General features: G+C 43.4%; 1 protein-coding gene across 4 annotated transcripts in view; it reads left to right on the plus strand.

Moving 5' to 3' along the window:
- The window catches only part of Axin1 (axin 1), a 52354-nt gene that overhangs the window by 24024 nt on the left and 13086 nt on the right, over nucleotides 1-15244 (plus strand). For all 4 annotated transcript variants that reach the window (XM_087574585.1, NM_024405.2, XM_087574586.1 and 1 more), the window contains 1 exon segment: nucleotides 8398-8538. In XM_087574585.1, the coding sequence (XP_087430711.1) occupies nucleotides 8398-8538 (141 nt within the window).

The raw sequence follows: 15244 nt of genomic DNA on the forward strand, positions 1-15244 counted from the left end.
CTTCAGACACCAGAAGAGGTAGGGCATCAGATCTCATGGTGATCCACCATGTGGCTGCTGGTATTTGAACTCTGGAAGAGCAGTCAGTGCTCTTAACCACTGAGCCATCTCTCCAACCCGACCTTCCCCCTCTTAAGGCTTGCTATCCTTCTACTTCAACCTCTTACATGCTGAGATTACAAGTTTGTATCAACATTCAGCTATTCCATTTATTTAATCCCACTATTTAAATCTCAACTTCATCAGTTAGAGTGTTTATTAGATTTGTGACTTACAGAATTATTCTGAAACCATTTATATGAGTCTAGGCTCTTGAAGAAAGTGATAGGAGCTGTGTAATCACTCAGGTGCAAGCAGAAAAGAAAGGGGTCTCTAGGGCCTCAGTGCTTTTGAGCCCTGACTAGCAAGTCCAGTGTATAGTTTTACAGAGCTTTCTCCTTTTATTTTTTTTAAAAATTTATTTATTATATATAAGTACACTGTAGCTGTCTTCAGACACACCAGAAGAGGGCATCAGATCTCATTACACATGGTTGTGAGCCACCATGTGGTTGCTGGGATTTGAACTCTGTACCTGGAAGAGCAGTCAGTGCTCTTAACCACTTAGCCATCCCTCCAGCCCGAGCTTGCTCATTTTAAATTCCTCTTTGCATCTATTAGTCCATAGTTTTCACTTTGATGTTAAGAGATACATGAAATAGATAGATTTGCTGCAGAAAAGAGAAAGTAAGGTAAACAGAGGTGTCTTATCTTTCTGTCACCCAGAGACAACCTTATATGGCCTGGATTCCTCTAGGTTTTTCTTAATACATAGTCTAGTTTTTAGTTCATGCATGGTATATGTGTGGCATAAAAGGACAATTTTCAGTAGTTCTCTCCCACCACGTGTATTTAGTGATTGAACTCAGGCGGTTGGATTTGGCATTAGGCACTTTTACCATCTAGGCTACCTTGCTCATCCTTTAGCAGTTACTTTAAACATTTGCTGATTGGGTTAACACTGGAATGTGTAGAATTGGGCTGGAGACGATATGAAATCAGATATGGCCCTCACTTGCACACTTTCTATTCTGTAGAGCCATGGTAGAGTCAGCAGTGCTTGGGTCCTGAGGATCTGTTGTTCTGACTTCAGAATCTTGAATTGGTTGCATATTTATGTTATTTAGCTGTGGCCTGTAACCAACTTTTTTTTTTTTTTCTCTCTCCTTCCAACTCTGAGGGATGCAGGGCCAAAGACAGTGTAGTCTATGTTGAGGTTCTTCTGCATTGTTTTCTGAACCCTCTCCAAGCACTGAGTACTGTACATTTACTAAGAGCTCAGAAATCCTACAGAGAATCTATTGTCCCTCCCTCCCTCCCTCCCTTTCTTTTTAAATTTTAGATAGGGTTTTTCCATGTAACTCTAGCTGGCTTAGAAATCACGTGTAAATCAAACTGGCCTCAAGCTCACAGAGATCACCCTGCCTCTGCCTCCAGAGTGCTAGGATTAAAGGCTTATGCTACCATGCCTGGCTGACCATTATCATTTCTGCTTTACAATGAAGAAATGGTGACTTAGTGGTAACAGGAAATTCAGTCAGAATTCCTCAAGGCGTGATGACATCACCTCATCTACTGCATTTGCACAGTGGGAGCCATGTACCCTCTTTACCCCCACTCAGTTAGGTTGTTCCCAGCCCAATCAGAAGCTGCCAAGTGGGTTTACAGTGAATGGCAGGCTGCTTCAGATTCTAAGGTCACCTGGGCCTGTTCACAAGGGTTCTAACATCTGATTGATGTACTATTGGAGGGTGCTGGTGACTGATCCACACAGGGGAGAAAGAGGCCGGATTCCTAATGAGGGGATTTTGCTGGCTACTGGTGGGGGTTGTGGATTGCATCCAGTAGGATGTTCTTTTCCCTCTAGGTACAGAGGTGAGTGAGGTGCTTGTTCTGTACGTAACTATATTTACACAGTAGGGTATACCCAGGAAGATCTTGTTTGTGAGCCAGGGTTTTGTGGTAATTTAGAGTGAGATGTTCCCTCTCACCCTTCTAGTATCATCACAGGTTCTTCTGTAGTTCTGAAGCCCTGTATGAGAAGATAAACTCTGGAAGAGGAGATATCTTGGGAAACTAGTCTCTTGTCCAAAGGATATAGCATAGGGAATGTGGAATGAAAGATATATTGGTGTCACGGTCATGGTGATCTAATGAGATGGACACAGTCAGAACCTAGACATCACCACCTTCTATGAGTGGGTATGCATTATAACATGGATAAATAATAGTTGTCATCCCTGGGTGGACACCATCCAGATATCAAACAATATGTTTTTTTTTTTTTCTGGGTGTGGTTTCTCTGTAGTTATAGCTATCCTGGAACTCAGTCTGTAAACAACTTCTGCCTGCTACATGCTGAGATTAAAGACTAAAGGCATTCACCAACACGCCTGGCAATAGCATGCTCCTTCCTGTAAGTGGATGTGCATCTGAGCATGGGTGGCATGCTGTCACTCATGAGTGGACAATGTTAGGACTTTAATGATATGCTATCATGCTTTCTGTTCTTTGATGTCAATTGCCTTCATCTATTTGGGACCATAGATGTAGTATCAGAGACTGAGTATTATCTCTTTGTTCTTCTGGAATCACAGCTTGTCTGAATCATTACATGGATGTTAGCAGGGTGGGTTCCTGTTGTGATTGGTGAGGGGACTGAGACTCTGGGATTAATGGTTCTGAGCCTGGAAGAGGATGTTCGTTACTCCTGCATGTGCACCTTATATTTACTCTTTGCTGTTCTCAGGGCAAGATGCAGGCTGGTATTGAGGGTAGGAATGCAGCTGAGGGTAATCTCTGCCAGTCAAGTGTAGATCTAGGTTCAGATAGGAACGATGAGCTTCAGGGACAGGTCTGGAGACAATGGTCTGCAGGTAGTGGGGCATGGTCAAGTCTACTCACATGCCCTTGTTTGGCTTCTATACTCTGCTAAGACACTGTCCTCACCACTGCTGTCTGAGCTCCAGAGATGTCATAAAGAACCAGCAACTATTGGATGAATTCATCCAATTTGAGTTGAGTCTCTGGGATTTAGTTGGCCAAAGACACAGGACTGGGGTGGGGTGGTCTTAAGAGTTAGACAGACCTTTTCCTCTAGCCCACATCCCGTTCAGTCCAGGATGTCCCCCTGGCGTAAGACAGATTTGTCCATAGGTACCAGGGCAAGGGGCTGGGACAGTAGGAACAAGCCTTGGGAGAGGATACATATATTTGTTGGTTCTTGGCTTATGCCCATTTGGAGCAGCAGAGTAGGCAGAGTTCAGGCCAAGTCTACCAGCATAGGAGCTCAAGGCCTCTGATTCTCAGGAGTATTCCATCATCTGTCACAACAAATTAAAGCCAGTAGAGCCCCTGCCCCTACCTATGGATGTTAGGTTGCTTTCTCAGGAGACTGAGGCAGTCAAGTGATCACTCAGCACAGGAGAGAAGAAAGAACAAAACCAAAACAAACAGCAGCAACAAAAACCAGTGCTTCAAGCTGGGCCTGCTGTAGTACATACCTCTTAGGAGGCTGAGACAGAAGAATAAATGTGAGTTTAAGGCCAATTTGGGCTGTATATTGAAGCCTTATCTCAAAACAAAACAAAGCAAAACAAACGAGGAGCTGGAGAGTTGGCTTAGTGTTAAGAGTTTTGGCTACTCTTCCTGGAGAACCCTGGTTCAGCTCCCCGCATCTTCATAGCAACTCACAACCATCTGTAACTGAAGTTCCAGGGAATCAGTAAACCTTTCTGGACATGTATGTGGTACACAGACTTACACGCAGGCAAAGCATCCATATGCATAAATAATTTTAAAATTCTCTGTGTGTATGTCCGTCAGTCCATCTGTCCCCTGGCACTTAGCCACATCTCAGTCCTGCTTGCCCGTTAAGGAATGTGCTGAAAAAGTTGGTTGTAAGCTCTGCTTTTTCTTTTCCGTTTTTCTTTTGTTTTTCTTTTTCTTTTCTTCCTTCCTTCCCCCTTCCCTTCCCCCTTCCTTCCCTCCCTCCCTCCTTCCTTCCTTCCTTCCTTCCTTCCTTCCTTCCTTCCTTCTTTTTGAACTGGGTAGTGATGGTATACATCTTTTTTTTTTTTTCTTTTCTCTTTTTCGGAGCTGGGGACCGAACCCAGGGCCTTGCGCTTGCTAGGCAAGTGCTCTACCACTGAGCTAAATCCCCAACCCCCATACCTGGCTTTTTATGAACGATGAACTCAGGTCCTCATGCTTGCATAGCAGTTGTTTTATAATTGAACTATCTCCCTAGCCCTAAGATAAGTGTTTTCATTGACCCATGTTAGAAGATATCCTAGGAAGCCTGAAGAGCATTTAGTCACCAAGTAGCTTCTAGCTGGGAGAGACAGATGAACCAGGTATTAAGACGCCATAGCTGTGTCAAATGTGGGTTTGGTTCCCAGCGCTCACATCAGGCAGTTCATTCCTGCCTATACGTCAGTTTCCGGAGATACAGTACCTTCTTCTTGCCTCTGTAGGCACTAAGCGTACACATCGTGCAAATGCATATATGAGTATATCTGTGTGCACTCTGGGTTGGCCACGGATGACCAGATTGCCACTCAAAATAGCCTGAACGTCAGCTGATATGTGGTGTTACAAGGGCTGGAAAGAAGCACTGATGCTCAGGACACTGTGTCAGGGCCTGTTGCTGAGTCAAGGTGGGCAGAGGCCAAGTGAATGGAGTGTGGAGCATCCTGAACACAGGAGCTGCAGGGCTTGGCTTGGTGTAAGTGTGGGATGTAGATAAAAGTTTGTTCTTTGGGTCTGTGCATGTCTAGGTGCCATAGCACCATTTATTAAAAAGACTGCCTTTTCTTCATCAATTTGCTTTTGTACTTATGTCAAGATGGGCATGTTTGCGTGGATTCCATTAAATTTTTATTTTGAGAACTTTGAAAAGTGCAGTGGGCTGGAGAGATGGCTCAGTGGTTAGGAACACTGACTGCTCTTCCAGAGGTGCTGAGTTCAATTCCCAGCAACCACATGGTGGCTCACCACCATCTATAATGAGATCTGATGTCCTCTTCTGGTGTGTCTGAAGGCAGCAACACTGTACTCATATATAATAAATAAATAAATCTTTAAAAAAGAAAAGTGCAGAGTGACTATAATGATGTACACCTGTAGCATCCCTGCCACCGCTGCGTACTTGTAGGTGGTCAGAGGATGCATGTGGATGGTTAAAGGAGGCCTGTTCCCTTAGAAACAGTTTGGGTGTTCCTCATCTTCCTACACTGAGGGTACCATACAGAGTGCCTGGCAGGCAAGTACAGTCTATGGCTTACTGCTTAGTGGGAAGGGCTCTAACCCTAGGATCTAAGATCCAAACAGAGAAACCTCTTAAATAGCTCCATTTTTGTTATTTTCTATTTTACTGACTTCAGGTACAGTGAATAGAGTTATTGAAGGCCATCACTATATAGCCCTGGCTAGCCTGGAGCTCTATATCAGTGGTTTTCAAGCTGAGTCATAATCCTTTTGGCAAACCTCTGTCTCCAAAAAATATTTACAATTTATAATTCATAACAGTAGCAGAATTGCAGTTCTAAAGTAGCAATGGAAATAATTTTATGGTTGAGGGTCATCATAATATGAGGAACTCTATTAAAGAGTCACAGCATTAAGGTTAAGAACCACTCTACAATCTGATACCCTCTTCTGCTGTGTCTGAAGACAGCTACAGTGTACTTATATATAACGAATAAATAAATCTTAAAAAAAAAAAAAAAAGAACCACTCTACACAGACCCAGAATTCACCTGCCTTTGCCTTCCAAGTGCTGAGGTTAAAGGGGAATGCACCACCATACTCAGCCATCTTTAGAGAAGAGACTTGTCAGGAGGCCCTATGTAAATCAGTGGTTCTCAACCTTCCTACTGTGAACCTTTAATATGTTTCTCATGTTAGAGTGACTCTAACCATAAATTATTTTTGTTGCAACTTCATAACTGTAATTTTGCTGTTATGAATCATATAAATATCTGATATGCAGGATATTTGATACGTGACCTCTGTGAAAGGGATATGTCACACACACCCCCAAAGGGGTCTCTTCCCACAAGTTGAGAACCACTGCTATAGATGTGCAGCTGCTACAAGTTTGTCTCTCAGCACAGCACCATGGATCCCAATTCCCACGTTAAAAGTCAAGTTAGGATATGGCTAAAAGCAGCATTTAATTTCTAATCATGTAGTAGTTAGTGTTACCAATTGGCCATTCATTGTGAATTCAATAAAATGCTTGTTATGTAAGTGTGAGGACCTTAGTTTGATTCCCAGCACCCATGTTAAAAGCCAGATGTAATGATCAGTACTGGAGAGATGAAGACAGGATCCTTGGGAATTACTGGATAGCTATCCTAGCCTTATCATCAAGCCCTAGGTCCCAGTGAGAGACCCTGTCTCAAAATAAGATGGATAGTCTTCTAAAGAACACTCTCGGGTTGGGGATTTGGCTCAGTGGCAGAGCGCTTGCCTAGGAAGCGCAAGGCCCTGGGTTCGGTCCCCAGCTCCGAAAAAAAAGAACCAAAAAAAAAAAAAAAAAGAACACTCTCAGGGTGGATATTGGAAGCCTGGGTGGTGACATATAGATGTAACCCCAGTATCTGAAGAGTTAAGGCAAGGGAATGTGAGTTGAGCCAGCCCGGACTGCATAGTGAGACTTTTCTTAAAACACGAGCAAAAAACTGCTGGAAGCTTGATATGATAGGTCATGTACTTGGGAAAGCAGAGATAAAACCAGTACAAGTTCATCAGCCAGAGCTAAATCTCTGCCTCAAGAAAATCTTTTAATTGTTTTAAAGAATAATAGAAGAATATGTTTATGACCTAAAATTAAAAGGCCTGTGTGTGCTCAATACAAAAAGGGACCAGGTATGGTGGTACAGTCCTGTAATCCCAACTACTCAGGAAAACTAAGGCAGGATCATGCATTCAAGTGACCAGAGTAAGAGGGCCTTGACTGTAAGAAAAAGTATGTTTAGGGAGAAAATATTTTGCATGCACTACTTATATAGATAAATATTAATATATATTAATTATAACACACACACAGTAAAAATACGTCTGGAGGGCTGGAGAGACGTGACTCAGTGGTTGAGAGCAGTAACTGCTCTTGCAGAAGACCTTGGCTGGGTTCCTGGCACCTCAACAGCAACTCACCACTGTCTCTAACTCCAGCTCCAGGAGATTCAGTATTCTCTGGATTCCATGGACACTAGGCATGCATGTAGTATACACGAGTGCATGTAGGCCAAACACAACGTGACAGGGTTCCCCCCCCCTTTTGTTGTTTTTCATTGGTTGGTTGGGGTTTTTTTGTTTGTTTGTTTGTTTTTGAGACATGGTTTCTCTGTGTAGTCATGGCTGTTCTAGAACTTGCTCTGTAGACCAGGCTGACCTTAGACTTAGAGAGATCCACCTGGCTCTGCCGCAGAGATGTGTGTCCCCACACCTGACTGAGGCAGGTTCTCTGTGTAGCCCGGACTTCCTGGAGCCCACTTCTCTGCTCTCTGCAAAGCTTGCCAGGTTGCCCTGCACTTACAAGATCACCTGTCTCTAGGAACTGGCTCTGTAGACCAGACTGGGTTTAAACTCATAAGATATCCACCTGCTTCTGCCTCCAGAGTTGTGAGATTAAAGGCATGTGCCACAATGCCTAGCTAATTTTTTTTTAACTTGAAAACTTGTAAAGTGTTAAAACAACAACAACAACAACAAAATAAAAATTCCAAAATGTAACAAATCAGCTAGTAGGCAAGTGCCAAATGCTGTAGAGAGATGAAGAGAAAAATAAGTATAGCAAAGTGCCCTTACAGAAAATTCAGGTTATGTTTCTTGTTTTTGGCCAATCACAGAGCAACAATCAGACTCTGTTACTTTAGTAGTGGGGCTTTGATCTTCTTCCCACACCAACCAGCAACAGATTTCATTTGTGTTTTTTGTCCATGGAACATCATGATGCCTGACACCCAAGGACTTGAATTAGAGTCCTGGTGGCTCTGGCTGGCTGATCCAGAAAAACCTATTGAGTTGGGCCAGAAGTGGGTTACTTTGTAGTTGTAACAAAGATAATGGTTTCTTTTTTCTTGTGCTCTTTAGTAGAAAGATGGAGTATTGTCCGCTACCCAAGTGATATGCTGTGTTTATGTACCTAAATGCCTTTTAAAAAAAGAGGAAACATCTAGAAAGAAAGAGTTTAGACCTCTTTCATCCCTTCCTTGGAATTGGGAAAGATGGAAAGAGGGGAAGAGGAAGGGGATGGAGGCACGTGATCTTCTGCTCTGTTTCAGATAACTGACTGTGTGTTAAAACAGAATAATTGCTCTGCTGCCACTCACTTGCCTTTCTTATTCACAGGTATGGATCTTGGAGGGAGCCTGTCAACCCCTACTATGTCAACTCTGGCTATGCCCTGGCCCCAGCCACCAGTGCCAATGACAGTGAGCAGCAGAGCCTGTCCAGTGATGCTGACACTCTATCCCTCACGGACAGTAGCGTGTAAGTCCCATGCGTGCTTGCTGTGTGCTTCAGTGTTCTCTGCTGATCTAACAGGCTGCTCCTTACTGATTGATGCTCTCAGAGCTTGACTGAGTTGTTCCTAAGGAACAGACATGAAGCTGGCCACGGCAGAATATATTTGTAACGCCAGCACTGGGGAAGCTGAAGCAGCCTTGCCATGAGTGCCAGGTCAACCTGGGCCAAGAATGAGACTGTGTCAAAACACAAACCCTAAAAATAATGACAGACTGCCCTATAAGTGCTTATTCTTCAAAACCTAGCCCAAGGGCCAAGGTGTAATTCAGTGGAGGTCCTGGTTCAGTCCCCAGCACAATAGCAACAAAAGCGGTTTAAAAATCCTGGAACAGAATCCAACCTACAGATGAAGTTTGTATTAGCTGACAGTCTTGGAGGCCGCAGCTTCCTGCTGCTTTTAAGAGTAGTGGACTCAGAGTTACAGCTGCCTGTAAGAAACTTGCGGTTTGTTTTCTCCTAGCTATAGAATGGGGATTTCAGTGAGAAGACAGACACAGGGAACAATCAGACCAGGCGGTCTTCTCTCCTGGGAGCCATCAGTCTGCATAAATGGGTTTCTTGCCTGTGTTGTTCTTCCCTGCATCTTTTTATGATACAGACTCTTGATAGATCATGAATGGTCTGGATCAGCTGGGGAGCCTGCGTTCTGTACTAAGACTAGTTCCCTGAGAGCCTAAGTTCCAAGCTATGGAGGCAGATCTTTCCCTCCACATCCCTGATATGATCACAATTAGGAACTTGTTTTGTCTTGTGTGGTCACATTCCCAAAAGCCCTTGTAGGGTGGACCTGTCCTATGAACCCCTTCCTGTGGGTGGCTTTTTGGAGCCTTGGTGACTATTAAATAATTAAACTAAATAATTGAGTGGCATAAAACATTTTGTTGAATTGACCATCCAGACCCAAGGTTCCTGGGGTTCTGACTTGGTCATGTTTGGGCTGAGCTTAACCCCATGCCTGTGCTTCCTCCAATCCTAGTGTTGCTCTAGCTTGTGCTCATTACTTGTGATCAGAGCCAAGTCTTCCAATTGCTAGATGGCTCTTAATTCATGACTGCATAGGGTCCCCAAAAGGGTTCTTGGCCCAGTTCAGCAGTTCTGCCCTGATTTAAAATTTCATTTTTTAAAAATTTATTTTGGGGGTTGGGGATTTAGCTCAGTGGTAGAGCGCTCACCTAGCAAGTGCAAGGCCCTGGGTTCGGTCCCCAGCTCTGAAAAAAAGAGAAGAAAAAAAATTTTATTTTGGCTCACACCTTGTAATCCCAGCACTTGGGAGACAAAGGCAGGTGGATCTCTGAGTTTAAGGCCAGCCTGGTCTGCCCAGTGAGTTCCAGGACAGTCTGAGCTATATAGTAAGACTCTGTCTTAAAATACATACATACATACATACATACATACATACATACATACATACATACATACATTTTGTTTCTACATGTATGTATTTGTGCCATGTGTGTCTGGTACTCTTGAGGGCAGATCAGAATGTCATATCTTCTGGACGTGGAGTTCTATATAACCACTGTGTGGAAGCTGGGTCCTCTGGAAGGGCTCTTAAACCACAGGGCTGATTCCACAGCCCCCTAAATTTTTTAAAAAATTTATTGTGAAGTAAAAAAGAGTATATAAGTGCATGTGTGTGCCATAGCACATGTGAAGGTCAGAGGGCAACTCTAGGGAGTTGGTTCTCTGCTGTCCCTTGTGGTTTTTAGGGATTGAATTTAGGTCATCAAGCCTATGGTGCTCCAAAGGGCCTCTACCTACTTGCTGACACTGAATCTGGAGATCCTGATTCAGTAAAACTAACTGACCAATGAGCACCAGAGACTGTTCAACACTAGGATTATAGGTATATACTACCATGCCCAGATTTGTTTTGTTTTTTTAAGTAGATGCTGGGGTGTAAGCACTTCACATCTAAGCCATCTTATCTGCTCAGCCACCTTATGGCTTAATTAGTAAGGGGGAGAATATTCCCTAAATATTTTAGACAGGAAACCAGCTGGGCAAACTTCAAAACTTTTCGTTTCCATGTCTGATGTCAAACTGGTCTTTAGCTCTCCAGTTCCTTTTTCATGTTTGTTGACTGTAACAAACTTCTTTCTCCTGGGCTGGTTGCACTCTCTGTTAGCAGCTTTCCTCAGCAGACACAGCTCATGGCTCTGGCATCTCAAACATCTTGGGGTCTCCAAGGCAACTTCAATGTTACAACTTTTTTTTTTTCTTTTTTCTTTTTTTCGGAGCTGGGGACCGAACCCAGGGCCTTGGGCTTGGTAGGCAAGGGCTCTACCACTGAGCTAAATCCCCAGTCCACAACTTCTTGTTTCAATGTCTGGGATCCACACATGATCTTCTGGGCTCCTCCAAAAGACTGGTGCTCTGCTCTCTGTAGCACACTAAGCTCAGGTTGACCCACTCCACTGCTGCTGCTGTTCTTGGTGATCATCCCATGGTACTGGCATCTCGGATATGCTAGGGTCTTCCACTGCAACTAGGCTTCACCATAGCCTCTCACAGGCTCTCTCATGGTGCCAAGCCTCAACTCCTTTGCATGACCCTTTCATCCTGGCCCATCAAGTGCAACTGAGTTTGCACCTTCTACCAATGGCCTTCCATGGCTTCACACAGAGAAGTGTGAAGGGAATGCCAAGCCTTCAAAACCAGTACCACTTGGGTGACTCTTAGACCTTACCAAGTACAGCTACAGCATGGTGTACAACCTTGGCTATCTCTGGAACACAGCTTCTTTGTGCTCTCAGAAAACACTTCCCAGAAGATTTCACCTCAGTGATGCTGGCTCTTCTTAATCACCACTGTTTTCTTAGCTCCACCTACCCAGCATCAGCTGTCCCAGTCGTCGTCTTCTCTAGACTATAAAGCCACAGCCACATGGCGGAGTGCTGAGCTCTGCTGCTTGCAGGGAATAGGACATGGCCCCTTGTTCTATTACATTATCCCCAGCTTTCTGTTTTCCAACTCCTCCTCCACTGTCTAAATTTAGCTGTCCTGGAACTTGCTCTATAGACTGACTTTGAATTCAAAGATCTGCATGCCTGTCTCCTGGGATTAAAGGTGTGTACCACCATGCCTGGATCTAAACTTAGCTAGGTAGGATCTTGTCCCAAACTCCCACTCCCTTAACCTACTATCTTCTAGAACACAGGCTTCAGCTCCATTTCACTTCTGGTGCCCCTTTAATACTGGAACCATATATTTTATATTTTTCCTTTCTAAGCTTGCTACAATTGTTCAAAATGCTCTTCATGAGACTTAACCAGAGAACAAAAGAGAAAAAAGCTGGGCTTTTAAAAGACTCCCTTTACCAATGCAATTAATATTTATCTCTTTACCTCAGCCTTAGAAAGACTCTTCAGACAAGGTTACCAAAATGCCACAAAAACAGTCTCTAAGCCACATACTGACTGAAATTCTTCTCCTCTGAAACTTCTTGGACTAGATCTGCACAATACTCAACAACAGTCTTCCATATTCCTACTAGGATGGCTCATTAAGCTGCACTTAAACCATTCCATTGTTGGGGTTGGGGATTTAGCTCAGTGGTAGAGCGCTTGCCTAGGAAGCGCAAGGCTCTGGGTTCAGTCCCCAGCTCCGGAAAAAAAAGAACCAAAAAAAAAAAAAAAAATTCCATTGTTGGGGCTGGAGAGATGGCTCAGTGGTTAAGAGCCCTGACTGCTCTTCCAGAGGACCTGAGTTCAATTCCCAGCAACCACATGGTGGCTCACAACCATCTGTAATGGGATCCGATGCCCTCTTCTGGTGTCTCAGAAGACAGCTACAGTGTACTTATATATAATAAATGAATAAATCTTTAAAAAAAATTCCATTGTTTCAAATCCACATTCTTCCAAACAAAAGCATGGTCAGGCTTATCAAAGCAATTCCTCTGGTACCAGCTTCTGTCTTAGTTAGGGTTTTACTGTTGTGAACAGACACTATGACCAAGGCAACTCTTTTTTTTTTTTTTTTTTTTTTTCTCCTTTTTTTTTTGGAGCTGGGGACCGAACCCAGGGCCTTGCGCTTGCTAGGCAAGCGCTCTACCACTGAACTAAATCCCCAAACCCCCAAGGCAACTCTTAGAAAGACAACATTTAATTGGAGCTGGTTTACAGGTTCACAGGTTCAGTCCATTATCAAGGTGAGAGCCTGGTAGCATCTAGGCAGGCATGGTTCAGGCAGAGCTGAGAGTTCTACATCTTCATCTGAAGCTGCTAGTGGAAGACTGACTTCCAGTTATCTAGGGTGATAACTTCCAGTTATCTTAAGCCCACACCCACAGAGATACACCTATTCCAACAAGGCCATACCTCGTAATATGGGCCAAACTTATAGAAACCATCACATCATATTCTGACTAAATGCTAACTACCCAATCCTAGATGTCAGTTCTTTTTAAGTAGTATATTTTTAAAGCAACTGTAATCAAGAAAGTAAACCTATTACAGAATGATTTTTGCTGTTGTTCATTGCTGGGTCTAAAATTTTGCCTGGCTACTAGTGAGGGGCCCAATACCTGTTAAATGAGTAAATTCCACACTGGTTTTGCAAAATTTACAGGCATTTTTTTAAAAAATATATATGGTTTGGCTATAGTTGTATTGATTCATAATTAAATCAGTATTAAAAACAAATTTGAACTGGTTGGTAGTGGTACATGCCTTTAATCCCAACACTCAGAGGCAGGCAGACCTCTGAGTTTGAAGCCAGCCTGTTCTACCAAAATGAGTCTCCAGGACATCCAGAACTACAGAGAAACCCTGTCTGGAAGAAGGAAAACAAAACAAAACAATTTTGAAATACTTGATACTATTTTAGTATGGTATAGTGTTTATAAAAAAAATAAGGCTAGAGGTTTGAAATTTTGCTGCTGGAAATTTTGTCTTTATTCAAGAAATCTGTAGCAGTTTTTAGGACTCACTCCAGAAGTCGAACTAACATGTCAGTAAACCAGTCGAGAAGTACAGCAGCACCAGATCAAAAGACAGAGCTGAAGACTCAACCTGCAGAGGATTTTGAAAACTCATTTATCCATGACTTGCAGTAGTTCATAATGATTCTGTTTCCTCCAATCTCCATATCATCATCTCCTCTGTCCCTAGCACAGCTGGACCCCTTGCCAGGCACTCACCTCTATTTCACTGTCACCACATTTGGTGGTTTGAATAGGTATGGCCCGCCTTGACGCATGTGTTTGAATGCTTGGCCTTAAGAAGTTGGTGCTATTAGGAAATGTGGCCTTGGGGTTGGGGATTTGGCTCAGTGGTAGAGTGCTTGCTAGGCCCTGGGTTCGGTCCCCAGCTCCAAAAAAAAAGAATAAGGGGGGAAAAAAAGGAGATGTGGCCTTATTGGAGTAGATGTGGTTTGGTTTTTTTTTGTTGTTTTTTTTTTTTTCCAGAGCTGGGGACCAAATCCAGGGCCTTGCCCTTGCTAGGCAAGTGCTCTACCACCGAGCTAAATCCCCAACCCCTCGGCTTGCTTTCTTATAGAACCCAAGACTACCAGCCCAAGGACGGTACCACCCACAGTGGTCTGGGTCCTCCCCCCGTGATCACTAATTGAGAAAATGCCTTACAGCTGGGTCTCATGGAGGCATTTCCTCAACTGAGACTCCTTTCTCTGTGATAACTTCAGCTTGTGTCAAGTTGACACACCAAACCAGCCAGTACAGTCCCCCCTTAGCATCATCATCATCATCATCGTCATCATCATCATCATCACATCCTCCTCCTCTGTTCCTCCTCCTCCTTCCTCTTCCTCCTCCTTCTCATCCTACTCCTTCTTCTTCGTCGTCTTCGTCTTCGTCTTGAGATACGGTCTCTTCCTGCCTCTGCCTCCTGATTACTAGGATTAAAGACATGTGCCATCATGCGCCATTTTTGTGGCTGGTGCTTTTCATCTGCCTGCCATTTTACAGTCTTCCAATACTTAACTTTTAAAAATAGATTGTGCCCAACCAGGTTTCCACACAGAGAAACTCTGTCTTAAAACAAACAAACAAACAAACAAACAAACAAACCGCATGCCATCTCCTGCTGCTCAGAAGCCAGTTTGGCTGCTGCCATGTGGCATATATTGGGATGTTTGATTTTTTTTTTTTCTTCTACTACAATAAGCATGTGGTAGTAACACAAGGATAGCCTCTTTTCTCTTTGGGTTTTGTTATATCTGAGGAATGTCTCATATCCTTCTATTTTAATTAATTAATTTTGAAATAGGGTCTTACTCTAAAAAGCCCTTGCTGACTTGCAACTCACTGTGTGGACCAGGGTGGCCTCCAGTTTGGAGATTCACTGCCTCTCCCACCTTAGCGCTGGGAGTGAACGTGTGCCGCCATGCTTAGCTTTGTTTCAGTGGCATTTCCAGCAACACTTTTTTGAAGTTTCTTGAGGTTTTTGTAGCTTCTCACTTAAAAAGTATTTGCCAGCCCCCGTCCCATCAGAAGAAGACAACAAGCTGTGTCTGTAGCACCTGATTTTCCTCATCCTTGGAATTGATGAATCTTAACTTCTAACATAGTTTGTTTCTGAAAACTCTGAATATTTCCTTAAGAAAACATGTTACCCAAATGGAGAAGGTTAAAATCCATGTAAATGTGTTTTATTTTAGGGATAAGAGTTTCATGTAAACAAGGCTGCTTCTGCCTCCCAGGGCCTGA

The sequence above is a fragment of the Rattus norvegicus genome, chromosome 10, assembly GCF_021556685.1.
Source record: "Rattus norvegicus strain SHRSP/BbbUtx chromosome 10, alternate assembly SHRSP_T2T, whole genome shotgun sequence".
Lineage (NCBI taxonomy): Eukaryota > Metazoa > Chordata > Mammalia > Rodentia > Muridae > Rattus > Rattus norvegicus.